The following is a 27,344-nucleotide window of genomic DNA, read 5'->3' on the forward strand; positions in this document are numbered from 1 at the left end:
CACAGAGAAAACAGCCCCCCCAGGGAGTCAGTGGGAGTTCTGCCCAACTTAGACTACAAGATTTGGCTGTAGGTCAATAACAGACTGATGGAGCGTCCGTCCCCCCCACCCAGTGAAGAAAGATATGACACAAAATTTGTTTATGTTTCACATGCACACAGGTATGAGAAGCTGAAAGCTGGCTATTTCTCCCCAGGGCCAGGAAGGTTACAAGATTTCAACATCTTTAAAAAGGAGAAACACATTTTATATTATTAAGCTTGAATTCAGCACTGTATTTTGTCATTTGCATTTTCTTTACTGCATCAATAGGAGTTGTTCTCAGTCTTGCAATAGCAACACAGATGCTCTCAATTGCCTTGTAAGCAGTAATGTTTGAAAAAGAAGAAGGGCACAACTGAATTTAGTCAGAGAAACTGGTGTCCACTTGAAGCAAAATTTAAGTTTGTACTAATCTAATTATTTACTCTCTAGGCAGAAGGACCACCCTACTGATTACTGGTATTTCTGCTAGCTTTTTTAAGCTCACTGCATATTTCAAATCCTACTACAGCAATCCACTCTCCAATTATATTTTTATTTTGAAGCCATATCCCCATAAAGTTACAGCTGCTACAAAAAAAAAAAAATCCAAAGGCTTCTCCGAGGACATGAGCAGCAGTAATGATGTAGCTGCTGTTATCTAATCAAAAAAATATTAAGGAACAATTGTGTCCCATATTCATTAGAACTACTGTTAATATTTCACTTAAAGGCAAAGGTTCTCCAAAACATGGGTTTTTAACTAAGATTTGACTGGCACACAAAGCAGGGAATTAAGCAGTAAGCCTACATGTGTTAACCATTCATGGCCCAACTGGGGTCTGTTTGTACCGTTTGACTTGATGGAATGTCGAAGATGTGGAATTCAGTGGTTCCCTGTGGAGGCCAGCTCTGTAGGAAGTCTTCATAATAACGATCTCCTCACCTAAGGCACACTGTCACAGCCAATCCATCTTTGTTTACATGCAGGGCTCCCGCAACAGCTTTTCTTGCCCCACACAGCGTTTCACTATCTTTCTGCCACCTAGAAACTGGGGAAACAAAACAGATACACAAACAATACTGTTAGAACACAACCAAGTCAGGGCAGGGACTCTTCCTACTTTAGGTGTAGAAACAGGACTCAATACAATAGCGCTATGATCCTGATCAGGGTCTCTGGGCACTGCTAGGATACATCACCTCCACCAACCATCCACTTGCTTGAAAAGCCAGTCAGATGTACCAACAAGGTTTGATTCTACCTGTGGCTGTAACAACACTGAGCATGCTTTACATCTTCAAAGACCTTTGCAAACACCACACATGCTCAGTTATGCTTTCTGCCTAATGGCACTGCATAGAGGTATGGTTTTCAAGGCTGAAATTAAAATGTTGAAGCAGTAAAATCGTCTAGACTGCCAGAAAATGATGCTAGTCCAGCTTTCCAAGCTGAGTGACATACTGGATTTCAAAAAGTACAAACACATATTGCCAGGCTGCCTTAGAACTTAGTGGAAATTGTCCTCTGTTAATACCACATACAGATAAAACAGCAAATTAGCCAAAACAAGGCTGCTATGGAGTATCTCCAATCTGTACTACGTTGTCCTTGTAGCAGACACTATTAGCACTGCATTAACATTTGGACAGTAACAACAGCCACCTTCAAAATTGAAACCTAAAAGGAAAAAGTGAACCAGCACATGAGACCTGGAAAAACTCATGCATTAAAATGTGAGCTGCCAACAGCTTGTTCTACAGCGCATTGTTTGCTTCCTCTCTAGAGGACAATGTGCAGTGACGCCATAGTGAAGGAATGCCATTTTTCCAAGCTAACTGTAACTCCGTGACCCAGAAGATTTACCATTTATTGTAGCAGGTTGTTCTATCCATGTCAACAGCTTTGCACAGCACTCTTCCTGCTGCCCTTTCTTACAACGAAATTTTGGTAGCATAGACAAGCAGAATCTCCTGGTAGGAGGAGGAACTTGCTAAAGCCAATTGTTAACTGAAATCGAAAATTCTGCAGCCAGGGAGCATAGCATAATCTGTTAGCAGGTGCCTGCCTGCCAAAAAGAAAGCCTTGCCCATCAAAAAGCAACTCTCTCTTCATAGTGACAGGTTTCAGAGTAGCAGCCGTGTTAGTCTGTATTCGCAAAAAGAAAAAGAGTACTTGGGGCACCTTAGAGACTAACAAATTAAAAGAGCATAAGCTTTCGTGAGCTACAGCTCACTTCATCGGATGCATTTGGTGGAAAATACAGAGGGAAGATTGATATACACACACAGAGAACATGAAACAATGGGTTTTATCATACACACTGTAAGGAGAGTGATCACTTAAGATGAGCCATCACCAGCAGCGGGGCGGGGGGGGGGGGAGGAGGAAAACCTTTCATGGTGACAAGCAAGGTAGGCTATTTCCAGCAGTTAACAAGAACATCTGAGGAACAGTGGGGATGGGGGGGAGAAATAACATGGGGAAATAGTTTTACTTTGTGTAATGACTCATCCACTCCCAGTCTCTATTCAAGCCTAAGTTAATTATATCCAGTTTGCAAATTAATTCCAATTCCGCAGTCTCTCATTGGAGTCTGTTTTTGAAATTATTTGTTGAAGGATAGCCACCCTCAGGTCTGTAATCGAGTGACCGGAGAAATTGAAGTGTTCTCCAATTGGATTTTGAATGTTCTAATTCTTGACATCTGATTTGTGTCCATTTATTCTTTTACGTAGAGACTGTGCAGTTTGACCAATGTACATGGCAGAGGGGCATTGCTGGCACATGATGGCATATATCACATTGGTAGATGCGCAGGTGAACGAGCCTCTGATAGTGTGGCTGATGTGATTAGGCTCTATGATGGTGTTCCCTGAATAGATATGTGGGCAGAGTTGGCAACGGGCTTTGTTGCAAGGATAGGTTCCTGGGTTAGTGGTTCTGTTGTGTGGTGTGTGGTTGCTGGTGAGTATTTGCTTCAGATTGGGGGGCTGTCTGTAAGCAAGGACTGGTCTGTCTCCCAAGATCTGTGAGAGCGATGGCTCGTCCTTCAGGATAGGTTGTAGATCCTTGATGATGCGTTGGAGAGGTTTTAGTTGGGGGCTGAAGGTGATGGCTAGTGGCGTTCTGTTGTTTTCTTTGTTGGGCCTGTCCTGTAGTAGGTGACTTCTGGGTACTCTTCTGGCTCTGTCAATCTGTTTCTTCACTTCAGCAGGCAGGTATTGTAGTTGTAAGAATGCATGATAGAGATCTTGTAGGTGTTTGTCTCTGTCTGAGGGGTTGGAGCAAATGCGGTTATATCGTAGAGCTTGGCTGTAGACAATGGAACGTGTGGTATGATCTGGATGAAAGCTAGAGGCATGTAGGTAGGAATAGCGGTCAGTAGGTTTCCGATATAGGGTGTGTTTATGTGACCATCGCTTATTAGCACCGTAGTGTCCAGGAAGTGGATCTCTTGCGTGGAATGGTCCAGGCTGAGGTTGATGGTGGGATGGAAATTGTTGAAATCATGGTGGAATTCCTCAAGGGCTTCTTTTCCATGGGTCCAGATGATGAAGATGTCATCAATGTAGCGCAAGTAGAGTAGGGGCATTAGGGGACGAGAGCTGAGGAAGCGTTGTTCTAAGTCAGCCATAAAAATGTTGGCATACTGTGGGGCCATGCGGGTACCCATCGCAGTGCCGCTGATTTGAAGGTATACATTGTCCCCAAATGTGAAATAGTTACGGGTGAGGACAAAGTAACAAAGTTCAGCCGCCAGGTTAGCCGTGACATTATCGGGGATAGTGTTCCTGACGGCTTGTAGTCCATCTTTGTGTGGAATGTTGGTGTAGAGGCTTCTACATCCATAGTGGCTAGGATGGTGTTTTTAGGAAGATCACCAATGGATTGTAGTTTCCTCAGAAAGTCAGTGGTGTCTCGAAGATAGCTGGGAGTCCTGGTAACGTAGGTCCTGAGGAGGGAGTCTACATAGCCAGACAATCCTGCTGTCAGGGTGCCAATGCCTGAGATGATGGGGCGTCCAGGATTTCCAGGTTTATGGATCTTGGGTAGCAGATAGAATACCCCAGGTCATGGTTCTAGGGTTGTGTCTGTGCAGATTTGTTCTTGTGCTTTTTCAGGGAGTTTCTTGAGCAAATGCTGTAGTTTCTTTTGGTAACTCTCAGTGGGATCAGAGGGTAATGGCTTGTAGAAAGTGGTGTTGGAGAGCTGCCTAGTAGCCTCTTGTTCATACTCCGACCTATTCATGATGACGACAGCACCTCCTTTGTCAGCCTTTTTGATTATGATGTCAGAGTTGTTTCTGAGGCCCAACAAAGAAAATAACAGAACGCCACTAGCCATCACCTTCAGCCCCCAACTAAAACCTCTCCAACGCATCATCAAGGATCTACAACCTATCCTGAAGGACGAGCCATCACTCTCACAGATCTTGGGAGACGGGCCAGTCCTTGCTTACAGACAGCCCCCCAATCTGAAGCAAATACTCACCAGCAACCACACTCCACACAACAGAACCACTAACCCAGGAACCTATCCTTGCAACAAAGCCCGTTGCCTACTCTGCCCACATATCTATTCAGGGAACACCATCATAGTGTGGCTGATGTGATTAGGCCCTATCAGAGGCTCGTTCACCTGCGCGTCTAACAATGTGATATGTGCCAGCAATGCCCCTCTGCCATGTACAATGGTCAAACTGCACAGTCTCTACATAAAAGAATAAATGGACACAAATCAGACGTCAAGAATTAGAACATTCAAAAACCAATTGGAGAACACTTCAATCTCTCCCGTCACTCGATTACAGACCTGAGGGTGGCTATCCTTCAACAAATAATTTCAAAAACAGACTCCAACGAGAGACTGCGGAATTGGAATTAATTTGCAAACTGGATACAATTAACTTAGGCTTGAATAGAGACTGGGAGTGGATGAGTCATTACACAAAGTAAAACTATTTCCCCATGTTATTTCTCCCCCCACCCCCGCTGTTCCTCAGATGTTCTTGTTAACTGCTGGAAATAGCCTACCTTGCTTGTCACCATGAAAGGTTTTCCTCCCTCCCCCCCTGCTGCTGGTGATGGCTCATCGTAAGTGATCACTCTCCTTACAGTAAAGGAGTACTTGTGGCACCTTAGAGACTAACAAATTTATTAGAGCATAAGCTTTCGTGAGCTGTAGCTACAGCTCACAAAAGCTTATGCTCTAATAAATTTGTTAGTCTCTAAGGTGCCACAAGTACTCCTTTTCTTTTTGCGAATACAGAGTAACATGGCTGCTACTCTGAAACCTCTCCTTACAGTGTGTATGATAAAACCCATTGTTTCATGTTCTCTGTGTGTGGATATCAATCTCCCCTCTGTAGTTTCCACCAAATGCATCCAATGAAGTGAGCTGTAGCTCACAAAAGCTTATGCTCAAATAAATTTGTCAGTCTCTAAGGTGCCACAAGTACTCCTTTTCTTTTTATACCTTCTCAGCAACTCCACCCACAGCCTCACTAACACAGCTTTCCTTGAGGGGGCAAGTAAATCTGACCATGACTCACTGAAAAACTAATTAAGGGCAACTTTCCTGCAAAGAGAAGGCAAGCTGGTTTGCATTCAGATGCAAGTCTATGGTGGAGATTAAAAGTGGCAGCTATTTCACACACCTTTTGGAGGTGCAAAAAGAAAAGGAGTACTTGTGGCACCTTAGAGACTAACAAATTTATTAGAGCATAAGCTTTCGTGAGCTACAGCTCACTTCATCGGATGCATTTGGTGGAAAAAACAGAGGAGAGATTTATATACACACACACAGAGAACATGAAACAATGGGTTTATCATACACACTGTAAGGAGAGTGATCACTTAAGATAAGCCATCACCAACAGCAGGGGGGGAAGGAGGAAAACCTTTCATGGTGACAAGCAGGTAGGCTAATTCCAGCAGTTAACAAGAATATCAGAGGAACAGTGGGGGGTGGGGTGGGAGGGAGAAATACCATGGGGAAATAGTTTTACTTTGTGTAATGACTCATCCATTCCCAGTCTCTATTCAAGCCTAGGTCAATCAACTGCCCATATATGACTAAGCAGGAGCCTAAAAATAAAAAAGTTTACTCTGTAATCCTGCAGTCTTCACATGGGGAAAAAAAAAAATAATAAAAATCAATGCTGAATATTCCTGGCACACACAAATTTCTTGACAAATTGGAGAACCAAAAAAACACATTAGAATGATAGAGTGTGTGTGGGGGGGATTAGAGAATTTCTGACTGACTCTATGGAACACAGAACAATCATTTAGGTGGCTTTGAACTCACAGAACAAGAATGAAAGCTTCTTACTAGAACACACGTTCATTAGCACAGTCACAACCTAATCTGTGTGTGTGACAAAGACCTATTTATAAAGGTAAAATTACAGCACAGAATATAATCTGTACTATAAACCACTCCCAATAAATAATATTTTAAAAAAGAAAAATTTCTGGACATGATAAATACATATGCAAATATGTGAGTAACTTGTGAGTTTCTATCAAGAATTTACACCTGGAATCTTAACAGGGAATTAAACCAAAAGTTACATAAAGGTCTTTACTTATATTCTGCCCCACCAGCAACCAACGAGAGCACTTAGGTCCTAATTTTCATCCAGGCTTTGGTGTCACTTCCCTTTTTGGGCTCATCCACGCTGGGATTTCAGACCCAGTAGGAGCTGTCACGTGTAGCCATGAAGTACTGCATTGGGGTGCATATAATGGCAATTGTGGCATGTTAAAAATGCCAGATACCTTGTGCATGGGTTAAAGTAACATACTGAAAAACAGGTTTCAGAGTAGCAGTCGTGTTAGTCTGTATTCGCAAAAAAGAAAAGGAGTACTTGTGGCACCTTAGAGTCTAACAAATTTATTTGAGCATAAGCTTTCGTGAGCTACAGCTCACTTCCTCAACTGTATTTTCCACCGAATGCATCCGATGAAGTGAGCTGTAGCTCACGAAAGCTTATGCTCAAATAAATTTGTTAGTCTCTAAGGTGCCACAAGTACTCCTTTTCTTTTATACTGAAAAACATTTCTGTAAGCATTGTGCATGTTATTTAAGTGCATCGTGCTAGGTTAACTCCAATAAAAATATTTTAAATGCTTCTGAGCAAGTTAATATTCATAAACTAGCATGCACAGATGCCATCTCCAAATCCTACCTATAACCATACCCATACGGTACAAAGTCACACCAAACAAACAAACAAACAAAAAACAGAGCGCTCTAACTGGTGGTGAGCGAGGCCAAACACAAGCTCCATGGGGGTAACTTAAAATAGCTCATTCAGAATACTGCAGAAAGGAGGAAAAATCTAACTGCACCCAGAATTGTATTAAAATAGTCAAGGGCAAATTCACATGGTGTTTTGGAACAGGCTAAAAGTAGAGGCACACCAAAGAGGCAAGTGCGTTAGGGGAGGGGCAAGAAAAACAAAGCTGAGAGACTTGTCATCAATAATTCGTCAGAGAAAGGTGTTATTAAATGTTACTATATGGATAGCTATTGCACCCAGTATAAGACAGTTAAGGATATCCTATGTGGCATTCAACCATAATCCCACAGGTTTCAGAGTGGTAGCCGTGTTAGTCTGTATCAGCAAAAACAATGAGGAGTCCTTGTGGCACCTTAGACACTAACATTTATTTGGGCCTAAGCTTTCATGAGCTAGAACCCACTTCATCAGATGCATGGTGTGGAAAATACAGGAGCACGTATAAATACGTGAAAAGATGGGAGTTGCCTTACCAAGTGTGAGGTCAGTCTAACAAGACAATTCAATTAACAGCAGGTTACCAAGGGAGGAAAAATAACTTTTGTAGTGGTAATGAGAGTGGCCCATTTCAAACAGTTGACAAGAAGGCGTGAGTGACAGTCGGGGCAAATTAGTATGGGGGAAATTAGGTTTAGGTTTTATAATGACCCAACCACTCCCAGTCTTTATTCAGGCCTAATTTGATGGTGTCCAGTTTGCAAATTAATTCCAGTTCTGCAGTTTCATGTTGGAGTCTGTTTTTGAAGTTTTTTTTGTTGAAGAATTGCCACTTTTAGGTCTGTTATTGAGTGACCAGGGAGGTTGAAGTGTTCTCCTACTGGTTTTTGAATGTTATCATTCCTGATGTCAGATCTGTGTCCATTTATTCTTTTGCATAGAGACTGTCCGGTTTGGCCAATGTACATGGCAGAGGGGCACTGCTGGCACATATCACATTGGTAGATGTGCAGGTGAACAAGCCCCTGATGGTGTGGTTGATGTGGTTAGGTCCTATGATGGTGTCCCTTAGTCCCCCTCTAGTGGCTGGTCCACATAAAGGGGTTCATTAGATTGCTAATATCTCCAACTTCATAGACCCATTTCTTCAGCACAAACAGTAGAGGTTTATATTTTAGATCCAGATATCTAGGATCCAGTCCCAGAAATGCTCACCACAACTTTATCACGGCTATAGAATGCTACTCTTGGAGAAGGCATTCCCACCAGGAAGTATTCCAGTTTTCACCCTTGATTACTTTTTGATAATTAACGCAATACAAAGTCGTATGGAAAACAGAAACGAGAACCAGCAGCCTCGTCAAGTTCGTCTTCTTTGCATTCCCCATCCCCCTTCCAGATGAGCACTGGGAAGGAATTCAGCCCCTCACTGTATGAACAGGCACATTTCCCCTTTAAGGCAATGGCTGGCAGGCAGCTCAACCTGTACTGCACACTTCTGTATCCTATTATCAGATTTCTATACTGCTGCCACAGTTTGTGAAAACTGATATCCTAACTCAGCAAATACAGATGAGGGCAAATGCAGAGTCAAGTCTCTTAATTTAATTTCAGAGTAGCAGCCATGTTAGTCTGTATTCACAAAAAGAAAAGGAGTATTTGTGGCACCTTAGAGACTAACAAATTTATTTGAGCATAAGCTTTCGTGAGCTACAGCTCACTTCATTGGATGCATTCAGAATAAAGGGAGTTGTAGCTCACGAAAGCTTATGCTCAAATAAATGTGTTAGTCTCTCAGGTGCCACAAGTACTCCTTTTCTTTTTTCTCTTAATTTGGGCAATGAGATACAGTACTATTTGAGCTCCAGAGATATCACAGTAGCAAGGCCTTTTCTGGCATGGACTTTAAAGAAAGTCTCAGCTTTACACCATAGCAACACTAACTTACAAATGAAAGGATTCAAAAAGTTAGGCCAGGCCAGTCACTCGGGGCAGAAATGCACTTTCTAGCTGGAAATAGCAACGAGGCAGTGACCTACAGTTCTTCAGCAGAAACAAATGGTGTACTGTTCCTGGTCAAACAAAATACACTCCTTGCCCATTCCATTTTCATTCAAAATTGTTTGAATGTGCCTGATCCCACTGAGGAAGTATAATGGGCTAGACCTAAGAAAATTCAAAATTGTGAAAATAAGGCACACTTAAGTTTATATCACCTTGACCTTTTGGTCAGCTAGGTAAGCTCAGGGTGCTGTCAAGCTAAACAAGGTTTTGTCACTACACTAGTTGGATGAAAGACCACCAAGTCATTCTCAGGATGCTGTAGAAGTGATGCTAACTATGCCATAAATGTTCAACATGGTGTTAAAAGACTGCTGGGGGAAGTGCCCAATCTTCCAAGAGATTAAGGAAAATCCTGACCCCTTGTCATTAGAGATCCCACAGCAATTTCACAAAACAAGAGCATTTGTTCAAATTCCATTTTGGGTCATAGCACTCCACCTATATCAAGTTCTCCCTACAGTTTTAGTTAGAATATTCTAAGAGATATATAGTTCTTTCACTTTCCAGCCCTGTCTGTTACTTACAAAGAGTGTGGAATTTATGAAAAATGCTCTGTAGCTTCCCTCATCTGAGAGAATCCTAGAGAAATGCAAAATCATTGCTTACACTTCATTTAGTCTCAACATTCACACGTCTCTGGATGGCACAAAGCTATTCACAGAAACTGGCAATAGTGTGTTGGCCAAGTATGGTGGTGAGATATTGTATGTCAGAGCCAAACACCCACAGCCTCTTGGCTCATGAAACACCACTGACCCAAGACACTGATGGGCCAACAAGAATAACGCTCAATGGCCAGGAAGATAAAAAGGGGCAGAGGGGAGGTGACGTAGAGAACATTACAGACCAAGCCCTTCAGTGGGAGCTACAGCAAGTGGATATCAAGGAGAGCTGAGGATGCTATGCATCTAACCCTGATCTTGCAAGAACAGCAGAGGTTCAAGGGCCAAAGCACAGGAGGATTTAAAGCGAAGAGTGAAGTTGTCATAAATATAAAGGGAAGGGTAAACACCTTGAAATTCCTCCTGGCCAGAGGAAAAACCCTTTCACCTGTAAAGGGTTAAGAAGCTACGATAACCTCGCTGGCACCTGACCAAAACGACCAATGAGGAGACAAGATACTTTCAAAGCTGATGGGGGGGGAAACAAAGGGTTCTCTCTGTCTGTGTGTTGCTTTTGACGGGACCAGAGCAGGAATGCAGGTCAGAACTCCTGTAAAGAGTCAGTAAGCAATCTAGTTAGATATGCGTTGGATTCTGTTTTGTTTAAATGGCTGATAAAATAAGTTGTGCTGAATGAAATGTAGATTCCTGTTTTTGTGTCTTTGTAACTTAAGGTTTTGCCTAGAGGGATTCTCTATGAATTCAAACTGGAGCAGGTACAGAGAAGGGCTACTAGGATGATCCGAGGAATGGAAAACTTGTCTTATGAAAGGAGACTTAAGGAGCTTGGCTTGTTTAGCCTAACTAAAAGAAGGTTGAGGGGAGATATGATTGCTCTCTATAAATATATCAGAGGGATAAATACAGGAGAGGGAGAGGAATTATTTCAGCTCAGCACCAATGTGGACACAAGAACAAATGGGTATAAACTGGCCACCAGGAAGTTTAGACTTGAAATCAGACGAAGGTTTTTAACCATCAGAGGAGTGAAGTTTTGGAATAGCCTTCCAAGGGAAGCAGTGGGGGCAAAAGATCTATCTGGTTTTAAGATTCTACTTGATAAGTTTATGGAGGAGATGGTGTGATGGGATAATGGGATTTTGGTAAGTAATTGATCTTTAAATATTCAGGGTAAATAGGCCAAATCCCCTGAGATGGGATATTAGATGGATGGGATCTGAGTTACCCAGGAAAGAATTTTCTGTAGTATCTGGCTGGTGAATCTTGCCCATATGCTTAGGGTTTAGCTGATTGCCATATTTGGGGTCGGGAAGGAATTTTCCTCCAGGGCAGATTGGAGAGGCCCTGGAGGTTTTTCGCCTTCCGCTGTAGCATGGGGCATGGTTGACTTGAGGGAGGCTTCTCTGCTCCTTGAAGTCTTTGAACCATGATTTAAGGACTTCAATAGCTCAGACATGGGTGAGGTTTTTCATAGGAGTGGGTGGGTGAGATTCTGTGGCCTGCGCTGTGCAGGAGGTCGGACTAGATGATCAGAATGGTCCCTTCTGACCTTAGTATCTATGAATCTATGTTTTGAATCTGATTACCCTGTAAGGTATTTACCATACTGATTCTACAGAGGTGATTCTTTTACTTTTTCTTTAATTAAAATTCTCTTAAGAACTTGATTGCTTTTTCATTGTTCTTAAGATCCAAGGGTTTGGGTCTGTGTTCACCTATGCAAATTGGTAAGGATTTTTATCAAGCCTTCCCCAGGAAAGGGGGTGTAGTGCTTGGGGGGATTTTGGTAGGGGAGACGTTTCCAAGTGAGCACTTCCCCTGTTAATATTGTTAGACACTTTGGTGGTGGCAGCGTTTAAACTAAGCTGGTAAGAATAAGCTTAGGGGGTGTTTCATGCAGGTCCCCACATCTGTAACCTAGAGCTCAGAGTGGGGAAGGAATCTTGACATGGTGGCAGCCGTGGGATTAATTTGAAATCATTTTGAGATTTTTTTTTTTTTAAAACCAGAAGCACAGAAGGATTTTAAAAGATTTTAAAGGGTTTTGTAAAAGGAAACAAAGCCACAAGCATAACAAAAAGAAAAGGAGTACTTGTGGCACCTTAGAGACTAACAAGTTTATTTGAGCATAAACTTTCGTGAGCTACAGCTCACTTCGTGCCGATGAAGTGAGCTGTAGCTCACGAAAGCCTATGCTCAAATAAATTTGTTAGTCTCTAAGGTGCCAAAAGTACTCCTTTTCTTTTTGCGAATACAGACTAACAAGGCTGCTACTCTGAAACCAAGCATAACAAAAGGGATTTGTCTTTTGTGAGCTGGAGTTTCTCTACCTAAAGGCAGGGTAGTTAACCTCCTGCAGGGAAGTTCACAAGTCTTCACAGACCTGAAGAAGTATGTGGGGTTTTTTTGTTTTGATTTTTTTTAAGCTAAGAGCAACTAGAGGGGTTTTCTGTCTATTTGCCTAGAGACAGAGGTGTTAGGGGTTTTTTAAAGGATTTTTCTGTCAGCTGACAATCACGATCCAAGAACATCGGTATCTGGTTACAGCACAACTTTTATTTTTTTGGAAAGGCAAGTTTTGCATGTGTTTGTTTGATTTCTAACTCTCGGGTGTAAAGTTAGTTAAAAATAGAGAGACAAACATGCCAGAGCCCAAGACAGAAACAGCCCAAGTTTCAGAGTGGGGAAGGAATCTTGACAGAAGTAAAACCCCACCATACAGGAAACAGCTACCTACATCACTACTTACTATATCTGTGCTGCACATTATTTCGTTCAGGAGGGAAAAGCGTGCAGGAATTGTGGTCATTGAATAGTATGTACAACTCTGCTCAAAAAGTGTACTGAGCAAACTGTGAGGGGTTGGTTGTTAGTTTTTCAGCATCAACTACTCAGTTCATTGAATACAGAACTGCAGAAGTATCTGGCACAAACCAAGATTGTTTGATAATATTTCTTAACTCAAGATGCTATAACAGGTTTCCAAACAACATTATTTGGAGCCAAGCTAGATAAAGAAGCCACACCAGATGGCAGCCGGCACTACAGAGGGCAAGCCAGCCAATGCAAGCATAGCCTCACATTACAATAGACTACCCAGACTCTACTAGATTTGCAAAAAGAAAAGGAGTACTTGTGGCACCTTAGAGATTAATAAATCCGATGAAGTGAGCTGTAGCTCACGAAAGTTTATGCTCAAATAAATTTGTTAGTCTCTAAGGTGCCACAAGTCCTCCTTTTCTTTTTGCAAATACAGACTAACACGGCTGCTACTCTGAAACCTGTCATTCTACTAGATTTGTTATACAAGACTACGGGCAGGTCAGACTAACTCCCCAGCCACTACATAATCTTGCACAGTTTGCCATGACAGATTTAAGGAGGTTGAACACAAAGACTGTCTACTTTTAAATACATTCTTAAGATTCAGTATTCATTGCCACACTTGATAAACTTAACCATCATGAGATGATCAGGGAGTTGGAGAACAAAGGTGCTGACAGGAGCATAAAGATTAACACAGTCCACCAGCTAAACATTAAAAGAATATGAAGTTGCCTACTATCCGACCAGACTGTTCCATACAACTAGCTCAATTAACGGTGGAGCTTCTACTACTCTCTAAAGAAAACCAGTTCCGTGTAATTATGTAAGCTTGCCACAGCCGGAACAGAAGAGTTGGAAGTATATAAAACCACTGATGCAACTTTAATCCACCTGTTCAAAAACACTTAAACCTCCTAAACATTGTGCACCCCCTCCCATTCATAATCTCATAGACCACAGTGCAGATTTTTAGTAATTATACTGCTAAACAGCAGCAGTACAAGGAGGAGGAATGCAGAGGGGTGGGAAAGACTAAGCTGGCACACTTTAAATTTAAAAAACATTAAATTGGTTTCAAAAGAAGATGTGCTGAGGCACTAGATACCCAGGTCCTCAGACTAATGGTCATTACCAAACGAAAGGGTGGAGGAGGAGGTTGTGCACTGTGCAGAGCATTCTAACTTTTCTAACACATTTCGGTTCACGGGGTCTAGGCTAATAAAATGGCAAGTACTCCTGCTCTCCACATAATAGACCTGTGGCAAGGTCTCGAAAGACTGGCTTCAAGGTAACCATGCTATTTAAAAGTGACAAGAAGACAGAAAAATATGAAGGCTAACCCTCATCCATTTCTGATGTCACCCGCCTTCTTCCCCGCCCCCTCTCCCCCGTCTTCCCCAACTGAATGTTTCTGTGATCAAGCCCCCCCGCTGGAAGGCCTCCAAGCAGGGAAGAAGTTCTACAAGCACAATCTTTTGATGGTTTCAGAGTAGCAGCCGTGTTAGTCTGTATTCTCAAAAAGAAAAGGAGTACTTGTGGCACCTTAGAGACTAACAAATTTATTAGAGCATAAGCTTTCGTGAGCTACAGCTCACTTCATCGGATGCATTTGGTGGAAAAAACAGAGTAGAGATTTATATACACACACACAGAGAACATGAAACAATGGGTTTATCATACACACTGTAAGGAGAGTGATCACTTAAGATAAGCCATCACCAACAGCAGGGGGGGGAAGGAGGAAAACCTTTCATGGTGACAAGCAGGTAGGCTAATTCCAGCAGTTAACAAGAATATCAGAGGAACAGTGGGGGGTGGGGTGGGAGGGAGAAATACCATGGGGAAATAGTTTTACTTTGTGTAATGACTCATCCATTCCCAGTCTCTATTCAAGCCTAAGTTAATTGTATCCAGTTTGCAAATTAATTCCAATTCAGCAGTCTCTCGTTGGAGTCTGTTTTTGAAGCTTTTTTGTTGAAGTATAGCCACTCTTAGGTCTGTGATCGAGTGACCAGAGAGATTGAAGTGTTCTCCAACTGGTTTTTGAATGTTATAATTCTTGACGTCTGATTTGTGTCCATTCATTCTTTTACGTAGAGACTGTCCAGTTTGGCCAATGTACATGGCAGAGGGGCATTGCTGGCACATGATGGCATATATCACATTGGTAGATGCGCAGGTGAAGGAGCCTCTGATAGTGTGGCTGATGTGATTAGGCCCTATGATGGTATCCCCTGAATAGATATGTGGACAGAGTTGGCAACGGGCTTTGTTGCAAGGATAGGTTCCTGGGTTAGTGGTTCTGTTGTGTGGTGTGTGGTTGCTGGTGAGTATTTGCTTCAGATTGGGGGGCTGTCTGTAAGCAAGGACTGGTCTGTCTCCCAAGATCTGAGAGAGCGATGGCTCGTCCTTCAGGATAGGTTGTAGATCCTTGATGATGCGTTGGAGGGGTTTTAGTTGGGGGCTGAAGGTGATGGCTAGTGGCGTTCTGTTGTTTTCTTTGTTGGGCCTGTCCTGTAGTAGGTGACTTCTGGGTACTCTTCTGGCTCTGTCAATCTGTTTCTTCACTTCAGCAGGTGGGTACTGTAGTTGTAGGAATGCATGATAGAGATCTTGTAGGTGTTTGTCTCTGTCTGAGGGGTTGGAGCAAATGCGGTTATATCGTAGCGCTTGGCTGTAGACAATGGATCGAGTGGTATGATCTGGATGAAAGCTAGAGGCATGTAGGTAGGAATAGCGGTCAGTAGGTTTCCGATATAGGGTGGTGTTTATGTGACCATCGCTTATTAGCACCGTAGTGTCCAGGAAGTGGATCTCTTGTGTGGACTGGTCCAGGCTGAGGTTGATGGTGGGATGGAAATTGTTGAAATCATGGTGGAATTCCTCAAGAGCTTCTTTTCCATGGGTCCAGATGATGAAGATGTCATCAATGTAGCGCAAGTAGAGTAGGGGCATTAGGGAACGAGAGCTGAGGAAGCGTTGTTCTAAGTCAGCCATAAAAATGTTGGCATACTGTGGGGCCATGCGGGTACCCATCGCAGTGCCGCTGATTTGAAGGTATACATTGTCCCCAAATGTGAAATAGTTATGGGTCAGGACAAAGTCACAAAGTTCTGCCACCAGGTTAGCCGTGACAGTATCGGGGATACTGTTCCTGACGGCTTGTAGTCCATCTTTGTGTGGAATGTTGGTGTAGAGGGCTTCTACATCCATAGTGGCTAGGATGGTGTTTTTAGGAAGATCACCAATGGACTGTAGTTTCCTCAGGAAATCGGTGGTGTCTCGAAGATAGCTGGGAGTGCTGGTAACGAAGGGCCTGAGGAGGGAGTCTACATAGCCAGACAATCCTGCTGTCAGGGTGCCAATGCCTGAGATGATGGGGCGTCCAGGATTTCCAGGTTTATGGATCTTGGGTAGCAGATAGAATACCCCAGGTCGGGTTTCTAGGGGTGTGTCTGTGTGGATTTGTTCTTGTGCTTTTTCAGGGAGTTTCTTGAGCAAATGCTGTAGTTTCTTTTGGTAACTCTCAGTGGGATCAGAGGGTAATGGCTTGTAGAAAGTGATGTTGGAGAGCTGCCTAGTAGCCTCTTCATACTCCGACCTATTCATGATGACGACAGCACCTCCTTTGTCAGCCTTTTTGATTATGATGTCAGAGTTGTTTCTGAGGCTGTGGATGGCACTGTGTTCTGCATGGCTGAGGTTATGGGGTAAGCGATGCTGCTTTTCCACAATTTCAGCTCGTGCACGTCGGCGGAAGCAGTCTATGTAGAAATCCAGGCTGCTGTTTCGACCTTCAGGAGGAGTCCACCTAGAATCCTTCTTTTTGTAGTGTTGGCAGGAAGGTCTCTGTGGGTTAATATGTTGGTCAGAGGTGTGTTGGAAATATTCCTTGAGTCTGAGACGTCGAAAATAGGATTCTAGGTCACCACAGAACTGTATCATGTTCGTGGGGGTGGAGGGGCAAAAGGAGAGGCCCCGAGATAGGACAGATTCTTCCGCTGGGCTAAGAGTATAGTTGGATAGATTAACAATATTGCTGGGTGGGTTACGGGAACCATTGTTGTGGCCCCTTGTGGCATATAGTAGTTTAGATAGCTTAGTGTCCTTTTTCTTTTGTAGAGAATCAAAGTGTGTTTTGTAAATGGCTTGTCTAGTTTTTGTAAAGTCCAGCCAGGAGGAAGTTTGTGTGGAAGGTTGGTTCTTTATGAGAGTATCCAGTTTTGAGAGCTCATTCTTAATCTTTCCCTGTTTGCTGTAGAGGATGTTGATCAGGTGGTTCCGCAGTTTCCTTGAGAGTGTGTGGCACAAGCTGTCAGCATAGTCTGTGTGGTATGTAGATTGTAATGGATTTTTTACCTTCAGTCCTTTCGGTATGATGTCCATCTGTTTGCATTTGGAGAGGAAGATGATGTCTGTCTGTATCTGTGCGAGTTTTTTCATGAAGTTGACAGATTTCCACTCTATACGGCTAAATTCAGTGCCTTGCATAATCACAGGTTTCAGAGTAGCAGCCGTGTTAGTCTGTATTCTCAAAAAGAAAAGGAGTACTTGTGGCACCTTAGAGACTAACAAATTTATTAGAGCATAAGCTTTCGTGAGCTACAGCTCACTTCATCGGATGCATTTGGTGGAAAAAACAGAGTAGAGATTTATATACACACACACAGAGAACATGAAACAATGGGTTTATCATACACACTGTAAGGAGAGTGATCACTTAAGATAAGCCATCACCAACAGCAGGGGGGGGAAGGAGGAAAACCTTTCATGGTGACAAGCAGGTAGGCTAATTCCAGCAGTTAACAAGAATATCAGAGGAACAGTGGGGGGTGGGGTGGGAGGGAGAAATACCATGGGGAAATAGTTTTACTTTGTGTAATGACTCATCCATTCCCAGTCTCTATTCAAGCCTAAAGTTAATTGTATCCAGTTTGCAAATTAATTCCAATTCAGCAGTCTCTCGTTGGAGTCTGTTTTTGAAGCTTTTTTGTTGAAGTATAGCCACTCTTAGGTCTGTGATCGAGTGACCAGAGAGATTGAAGTGTTCTCCAACTGGTTTTTGAATGTTATAATTCTTGACGTCTGATTTGTGTCCATTCATTCTTTTACGTAGAGACTGTCCAGTTTGGCCAATGTACATGGCAGAGGGGCATTGCTGGCACATGATGGCATATATCACATTGGTAGATGCGCAGGTGAACGAGCCTCTGATAGTGTGGCTGATGTGATTAGGCCCTATGATGGTATCCCCTGAATAGATATGTGGACAGAGTTGGCAACGGGCTTTGTTGCAAGGATAGGTTCCTGGGTTAGTGGTTCTGTTGTGTGGTGTGTGGTTGCTGGTGAGTATTTGCTTCAGATTGGGGGGCTGTCTGTAAGCAAGGACTGGTCTGTCTCCCAAGATCTGAGAGAGCGATGGCTCGTCCTTCAGGATAGGTTGTAGATCCTTGATGATGCGTTGGAGGGGTTTTAGTTGGGGGCTGAAGGTGATGGCTAGTGGCGTTCTGTTGTTTTCTTTGTTGGGCCTGTCCTGTAGTAGGTGACTTCTGGGTACTCTTCTGGCTCTGTCAATCTGTTTCTTCACTTCAGCAGGTGGGTATTGTAGTTGTAGGAATGCATGATAGAGATCTTGTAGGTGTTTGTCTCTGTCTGAGGGGTTGGAGCAAATGCGGTTATATCGTAGCGCTTGGCTGTAGACAATGGATCGAGTGGTATGATCTGGATGAAAGCTAGAGGCATGTAGGTAGGAATAGCGGTCAGTAGGTTTCCGATATAGGGTGGTGTTTATGTGACCATCGCTTATTAGCACCGTAGTGTCCAGGATGGAAAAGAAGCTCTTGAGGAATTCCACCATGATTTCAACAATTTCCATCCCACCATCAACCTCAGCCTGGACCAGTCCACACAAGAGATCCACTTCCTGGACTAACACGGCTGCTACTCTGAAACCTCTAATAAAGCACTTATTCTAATAGAACACTAAAGGGAGAATCTGTCTTCCTTTCCTACATCATGTCACTTTAGGATGTCTCAAACCTGCAGCTAAGCATTTCCTCTATCATTCCAACACATGCCACTCTTCAAGGTGGCCAGAAAACTTCAAATAAAGGACAGAGAAAGTCTAGAGCAGATCACGTGCCACCTTCTGCTAACAAAGTATTTTCAAACTCCTGTGATCAGTTTCAGCATTACTTTTTACTAATCCTACCACTTCCGAATAATAAATAGCAGAATTAAGATTTGGCTACAGACACCACCTGTTAATTTCCCTTAGGATGAACAACAAGAATCAGCTCACTAGACTTGTTCTGCTTCTTCCTAGAAGGAAAAAGTGAAAACAACCGATTAATTGCCAATGCCATTATTGTGCTGGCGGCAAAAATTGTGTCACATGGACCATGCATTACTCCACTTTCTAGTTGGTGCTGGGCCAGTCTTCTCCTTTGGCACAAGATGCTTTCATAATCTATAGCAAGCCCAGAACAGAGAGGTAGTTCTACACTCTACTTAGTTGACAGGTTTCAGAGTAGCAGCCGTGTTAGTCTGTATTTGCAGAAAGAAGAGGAGTAGTTGTGGCACCTTAGAGACTAACAAATTTATTTGAGCATAAGCTTTCGTGAGCTACAGCTCACTTCATCGGATGCATTCAGTGGAAAATACAGTGAGGAGATTTATACACAAAGAGAACATGAAACAATGGGTATTACCATACACACTGTAAGGAGAGTGATCACTTAAGATGAGCTATTTCCAGCAGGACAGTGGGGGAGAACCTTTTGTAGTGATAATACAGGTAAAAATTGTGGCTACAATGCTTAGTGTTCAAGGCCACAATTTATGAGCTACATCTGAATTATATGACATGTAAAGCCCACAATTTGTTAAACTGTGGAAATTTCTAAATTAACCTTTCAGCTGAGCTGCCACTACTTTTGTGGGCATGGGGATAGGAGATATCCCTGAATTCTTCCCCAATATAGAGCAACAGAATTTGCTCTAGAAATAGACATGTTCTCTCTGAGCTCTGGAGACTTCATGCTCTCATTTTAGAGCTACCTTTGGCTTTTCCTTTATAAGATTTTCTGGGTTATTCATCCACACATGAAAGATGCTGGAAGTGATAGCAAGCTTCAACTGCAGGACAAAGCCTACAGGCTCTCAATCCTGACAGTCTGTATGTGGAGGGGGGGAAATTAAGGCACTGTTGTGACCACTCTGGATCTCTAACCTAACAGACCCCAGATTTAGTGGCAGGGTTGTTGGGGTTGGTTTTTTAAAAAACCACACACAAAAAAACAAAATTAAACAGCTTTCTCCTTAGAACAGCAACATTAATTCTAAACAGCTTTTCCTGTAGATTAATGACGTGATTGATTACAATGGTCAATCATTTCATAACCATGCATTGCAGGCTTTCAGGTTTAAGCAGCATTTACGAGACCAATTTGGCTCATCCTGGTAAATTCTGTAGAGGTGCCTGTGACCAAAGGTACCTAGGGTAGCCCAAACTGAAAATGCCAAGGGCAGGGCAGGCTGCAAAAAGGAGAGTCAATTCCCCCAAAACTGGTGGTTAATATGATAGTCAGATTCACCAACCAGTCAAACTGTACTCCTGATCCCCCACACTAGTTACCAAGAAGCTGGAAAAAAAAAACATTAATCAACAGGGGAGTTGTAATCAAAGGGTTTACAATTCAATGACAATTGCACAAGCACCACACAAAGGGGACTGCTCAACTCTATGACTCAGTTGCACAAGTCACATCAGGGGAATTGCTCAACTCTGTGACTCAGCAAAGCCCACAAGGACATGTCTGAGCAAGTGTCTTCTAGGCACCTGGACTAGGACATAAAATAGGGGAAAGTGGCATAATGCTTTTGCCTTTCTCCTCCCCCACCTACACTGGAAGCATCAAGAACGTGGGAAAGAAAGACTTCAACTGAGGAGACTGGTCCCAGGCTCAAAAGAGAGAAGCCTGTGTAAAAATTGTAACATCCAGTGGTATGAGAAAATTGCTTGATCTAAATACTGCCAAGTGTAATAAAATTTAGACTGTGCACTTATCTTTTTTGGGGGGGGGGTCTGGGGGGTTAACTATCTCTTGTGATAAGTCAACTATTTAAAAATCACTTAAAATCTATCTTTCTGTAGTTAATTAACCTGTTTTATATTTTACCTAATTTTACCTGTATTTTGCTTGAAGCATTTGGGAAGTTTCAGCTCAGGTTGCAAAGGCTAGCGCATGTCTTCTCCACATTGAGGACTGTGTAATGAACTGACACTAGCAATCTCGGCTGCAAGCGAGACAAGGAATAGGACCTCTGCGACCAATGGGCAGCCTACAGATTTCATCTAGGCCACTGATATAGATAGTATGCTTCAGGCCAGGGTCCCCCATCCCAATCGCAAGACAAGCACCAATCCTGGTTCCCATTACATTTCACGAACAGTCCTCGGTCAAGCAATAGAGAGCAGGAGAAGTAAGATCCCAACTCAGATGCCAAGCAGCCCCACTGCTTTCCCCCAAAACCTGGGACAAGCCCTGAGGCTGCGAGCAGCCAGTCCGACATGCCCATAGCCCAGAATGAGGAAGGGGCTGGTGCTGAAGGTGGAAATTGTACTGCTGATGTTTCCACTGCCAAGAGTAGTGTCAACCCTGAAGTCAGCATCGAAACTGAAGTAACATCGCTGAGGTGAAGAGTGGTGACTGCTCCATGGTAACATTGGCAGCACCAGCCACAGGAGTACTGAAGAGGTTCCTCGTGCCAAGTCCAGTACCGGCCCATTTCCTTTGACCATGGAAAGGAAACAACAGGGTGTGGGGCCAACAGATCCACAGGGTTGAGCAGCCCGCCCAGCCAATAGGATTATAAAGGATGCAGCCCTGACAAAGTCCTGGACCAAGAGAGAGGTCAGGTCAGAGGAAGTCCACTGCTGCCCGATATGCCGCGAGCACAGAAACAGCTGGCGTCAGCATCACCCTCGTCAGTATCAGACTCGATGGACATCCTGGGGCCAGAACTGGAGTCAACGGTATGGGGTCTCTGATCTCCCTGCACAGTGCTGGGAGCAGGTCTTGTCAATCGCTGTCATCCCAAGCAGCAGCGTTCACCACATCCCGATCCATGCTCCTTCTGTAGGAAGGAGATGAGTCTCCACAGGAGCTGGGGCAACCTCAGTCAGTATTTTGCGACCTTTTCCTCGACAGGGAAAGATTCCATCTCTTTGGAGAGGTGCCAGCACCAGGACACAAGGCAACAACACACTCAGAACACAAGGGCAACCTCCAATCTGACAAGGGCCTCAGTGCCAAAAAAAGCCACGTGGCCTGTTTGAGCCAGTGCTACTTAAGACAAAGATCCCTCACCACATGAGTCTCTTTCATGAACCATCTGCAAGTTGAACACCACTTCTTGACATGGCCTTTGCCTAGGCACAGCAAGCATCACGTGTGGGGATTATTGTTAAGATCTCCCCCACATGATGGACAATGTTTAAACCCTGGTGAGGGCATCAACACAAACTACAACCAACTAATAATAGGTCTAACACCGTACTAGAACTACTAATTAACTACGTACAACTAGAAAAAAAGTCACTGTATAGCAGATTGTGAGGCTGAAAACAACACAGAGCTTGGTGTCCAGCCACTAGCGGTAAGAAAGAACTGGGAGGTTGGGGGGGTCAGCGCAGTGCCACTTCAGACAGCCAGGGGAGAGGCTACAGCCACGAGGTGTGAGCACCACCCCTCTAAGGGTACTTCTAGGCAAATTCTCCAGCCCCAGTGTGCTGGGCGTGCACACACCTAAGTGGAATACACAGCTGCATCTACTCAAAGAACCACCTGCAGAGCCTGGCATACCCAGCCAGGACAAATAAGCTTCCCAGAAAAAGAAAAAAAAAAAGGGGGGGGGGAGAGGAAAAAATCCAGACCTCTCACTGCTATCTAACTAAATCCAATACTGACAACAACATGCCGACAAGAAACAGTAAACTAAATACAGAACAACTGCAAAACATGCTGAGACATGCAGAAGGCAGACTCGCTAGAGCTCCACCTCAGGCGAAGGTGTTAGCGAAGGAACTGAGGGTGGTGCGCCCGCACAGCCCTATATATCCTCAGTGTGCGGCACGGGGATAGATGAAGCACATGCATAGACCCAACGGATGTTGCTAATGGAAGATCTCCAATCAAAGGAAATGGAGCACTCTTAGGGAGGCTACTTGAAGAACATATCCTTCTGACACCTTTGCTGTTGTACACAGACTAAGTGGAATCTTACATTTCTCCCCAGGTTATGTCATGAGTTGTCCCATCTCACACTGCTGTGAAGAAGCATCCAATCACAGCTGGGGGAGGGGAAACACAACCCTGTTTAACACCATTTGTTATGCCAAAAGTATAATAAATCTTTTCATCCACACCAACTCATTCAACCATCCCAACATGGAGATGTCAGATTATGTTGCCCCTCACAGCCAAGCATCCAAATTTTCCCAGGGGCCTCCTGTAAGTCTCGGATACACCAACATGGATACCAGATTACCAAGTACCAACAACTATGCAATGGTCAGACAAAACTTTTACAGTACTTGTGCAAACAGTTACATTACTACTTTAGTTTAAATTGAATAGTCTTTCTATTATAATCTCCCTCCCCATTTTTACATGCTAACAGCTTTCTCAAACAAGGTTGTGCTGGAATTTGCCATTCTTAGAGTCTGCTCTGGGAAGATCTGAATGAAAGTTTGAAAGGATTTAAGTTATGAAAGAGATAATGCTCCCACCCAATGCTTTAATGGAAATCTAATATTTTTTTTATTTTGCAAAGCTATCTCAAAACAGCTGACCTCTGAAACTTCAAACTTGGTACATAAGCAGTTCTCCACCTGCTTATACTTTGCTAGGTTTGAAAGAAAATGTGTCTTAAGTTATGGACATTTTCAAATTCAGGACCATGTTCCATAATATAAAACTATCAGTTTGTATTGCAGTGTGCATCTTGTTGCAGTTGGTTAATTCATTTTAAAAACTAAGAAGTTCTTAGAGTAGTTTAATGTAATTTATTTGGCTTTTAAAGCTTTGGCCAAGTAACAACCCAGCCTACTAGCTTTGCAAGTAGAGTAGCTCCGGAGCAAGGACTTTGAAAAGTTCTGCAAGACAAAGCTTCAGATTCAATTTCCTTCTTTCAACTAGTATTTAATTTTAAAAAACGGAAACTAAAAGCAAAAAAAAGTTAGTGCATTGCTATGGTCACAGTTTTAAAAATACTGCACCAGAAATGTCAACGCAGCCGCTATATTCCAGCACAATATTTTCCTCTCCTGTTTAAAATCGTTTAATGTGTAGTGTGATACTTTTTTATATGTTGTTAAACATATGCTATAAAGGTTAGAAAGTACCCACTACAATAACATTGCTGTGGAAGCCTTGACTTATGTATTTCCCAACTGTCCAATTTTAATGAAGTCTGGAGTACTGCATTACTTTTTGAATATGGTACACACACATATACATACACACACACACACACACACACAATATATATATATATATATATATATATATATATATATATATGCATGCAAGTAATACCGCAGAAATAGATGACAGGCAGGTTTTCCAGTAGAAAAAAAATTTAGAATTAACTAAAGAATGGAGGAGTTTAAAGACAAAGAAAGTATTAGAAACCAGGAAATGCAGAATTATTGTATTTCACAATGAAAGTATCCAAGCTACCATAACTACTCTTTCCCCCCTCTCTTCCCCCCATACACATACTCCTCCTTGATTAACTCAGCCCTTGATTAGCCAGTCATCAAGGTACGGAAATACCTGCACCTGACGCTTGTATAAGAATACAGCCATGACTGCCATGCATTTGGTAAACACACGAGGAGCCGTTGACAGGCAGAACAGAAGGACTGTGAACTGATAATGATTGAGGTTTACCATGAACCTGGGGTACCTTCTGTGGGATGGCGCTACTGAAATATGAAAAGTAAGCGTCTTTCAAATCGAGGGCGGCATACCAGTCCCCTGGATCCAAGGAAGGGATAAGGAGGCCAAAGAGACCATGCGGAACTTCAGTTTCTTCATTAAACTTGTTGAGGTCTTGCAAGTCTAGGATATGCCTGAGGCCTCCTTTGGCTTTTGGTATTAGGAAATACCAGGAATAGAACCCCTTGCCCTTCAGCTCCTGAGGAACCTCTTCCACTGCCCCCAGCGATAGGAGCGAGTGCATCTCCTGCATGAGGAATTGCTCATAAGAAGGGTCCCTAAAGAGGGACGGGGAAGACGGGTGGAAGGGAGAGAGGGAGGAGAATTGGAGCGAGTATCCCCTTTCTACCGTGCAGAGTACCCAGCAATCCAACGTAATTCGGGCCCACAAAAGGTAGAAACAGGACAGTCATCACGAGAAGGTAAAGAGCAATGGATCCAGAGTCTGGACTGATGTGTCGCTTCCTGGGTGCACCTTCACATATTCTGCTTCTGGCCTGCAGACTATTAGGCCTGCCCAGAGACCTGGGCTGATGAAGAGTGAGACCTCTTCCTGTTGTTCCTATTTTGCCTCCGAGAAAAGTCTTGCAAGTTTTGAGGGTGGTAAAAATAATGCAGAGGTTGTAGCTCTTAAAATGCCTATGTTGTGTGGCCGAAGTGTACAAACCAAGGGACTTGACGCTGGCCCTCGAGTGCTTGAGGCTATGAAGCCGTGAGTCCATCTCTTCTGAAAAGAGGATCGAGCCCTCAAAGAGGTGGTCCTGAATAGGGATGTAAAACGTTAACCGATTAACCGATAAGCATCATTCTTATCCGTCAGGTATTCCGGTTAACGTTTAAACTCCGCTACGGGACTCTGCTGCCAGCCCCTTGCCCAGGGCTGTGCATGGGGCCAGCAGCAAGCGGAGTCCCTGGGGCTGACAGCGGATCCCAATGGTTAAACGTTTAACTGGTACAATTTTAATAGTTTAAAATGTTTACTTTTTTTAAAACACTATTTACATCCCTAGTCCTGGACAGTTTGTTGGACCTCATATGGGAGCCCTGAGATTTGGAGCCAGGAGCTCCTCCTCATGGCTACTCCAGAGGCCATGGTGCGGGTGGCCGAATCAGACACATCAAGGGCTGCCTGCAGCAAAGCCTGGGCAATGAGCTTACCCTCCTCTACCAAGGAGAGCTCTGCCCTGAAGTCCTATGGCAACAGCTCCGTAAATTTTGCTATCGCTCCACTGGAGTTGTAGCTCTACCTGCTGAAGACAGCCTGGTGATTAGAAAGTCAGAGCTAGAGCCCCTTGGTAGAATAAATGTTCCTCCCAAAGAGGTCCAGCTTTTTCGCCTCCCAGTTTTTCAGGGAGGATCCCTGGTAACCTTGGCGCTCCTGCTCATTAGCCACCCCCATCACTAGGGAGTCCGGTGAGGGATGAGTGTATAGGTGCCATTGGTGGTAAGGAGGCGGGAGGTCTGCCACAGGGTCTTGGTGGTATCCTGTATTGTTTTAATGAGTGGCAAGGCAATACAGGAGGGAACAGAGGGAGCGAGAATGTCCACCCTGGGGTCTGATGTTTCAACGACTTGCTCGGCCTGGATTCCCAGGTTCTGCACCACCCTCCGCATCACCTGCTGGAGCATCCTGCTGTCCTGCAGGGCAGGGACCATCAACACTCCCGCCATTACCTCATCAGGCGGGGACAAGGCCCTAGCTGTTCCCTGCCCTTGGCACTGAGGGGATCTCGCAGCACCCAGTCTTCCGGTGCAGTTGGTGCTGACACAGCAAGCATTTGGTCCTGTTCCACGTGAGATACCGAAGACGCATATAATACTCAGGCCACCATGATACTGAGGCCACAAACACCAACCTGGAGTAGGATCTCTGACTCTGGTCCTGACCCTGGTGGAAAGCCCAGGGAGTACAGAAAGGCCACTGGGCAGGAGCCTGCCACTGACCAGGTCAGGGCCCCGGAAGAAGCTACTGATGTCCACGTCTGTCTGTCCTGGATCATCTGCTTCTCCTGGATCTATAGGATTCTGCTTCCAACTCCAATATCTATAAGAGAACCAACTGCGCAGCGATGCCCAAGAGCGGAGACAAATTCGGGGACCGATGCGACTTCCCTATCCGCCCACTGGTGGATAGTACTGGAGACCGGTGCCGAGGAGATGACGACTGGCATGGTACCATCGGCAGCTTGCCTCTGGAAGGCACTGAGGGTTTCACAGGTGCCACTGACAATGAGCTTGGTGTCCTGTCTCGCCTCGGAGAGGTGCCATGAAGGCAATGAGGTCCTTGGCAGCCTCGAACGTCTTCGGCATGGAAGGCAACTGCAGATCACAGGCCTTCCCTGATAGGGGAGTGCTGGGGGCCCGGACTGTGCAGGGTCAGGAGTCAACATGATCCTAGGAGAGCAGCCTCCATCAGAAGGATCTTGAGGCACTGATTCCTCTCCTTCCGAGTCCTCGGACAAAATTCGCTGCAGATCTTGCAGCATTCTTTCTGGTGGTTTTCCCCCAAACACTTCAAGCAGAAAGTGTGCGGGTCACTTCTTGGCATAGACTTGCCA

General features: G+C 44.0%; 1 protein-coding gene across 49 annotated transcripts in view; it reads right to left on the bottom strand.

The window, feature by feature from the left end:
* The window catches only part of FBXO34 (F-box protein 34), an 89,909-nt gene that overhangs the window by 27,130 nt on the left and 35,435 nt on the right, over positions 1-27,344 (bottom strand). For 47 of the 49 annotated variants that reach the window (XR_006282385.1, XM_043517700.1, XM_038406451.2 and 44 more), the window contains one exon: positions 874-1,073. The exons of the other annotated variants lie outside the window; for them this stretch is intronic. Coding sequence is in view for 23 of the 47 variants with exons in the window: in XM_043517700.1 (XP_043373635.1) it covers positions 874-950 (77 nt within the window). In the remaining 24 variants the exon portion in view is untranslated. The remainder of the gene's footprint in view (positions 1-873; positions 1,074-27,344) is intronic. 49 annotated transcript variants of the gene reach the window in all.

Source organism: Dermochelys coriacea, chromosome 6 (genome assembly GCF_009764565.3).
Source record: "Dermochelys coriacea isolate rDerCor1 chromosome 6, rDerCor1.pri.v4, whole genome shotgun sequence".
Taxonomy (NCBI): Eukaryota; Metazoa; Chordata; order Testudines; family Dermochelyidae; genus Dermochelys; species Dermochelys coriacea.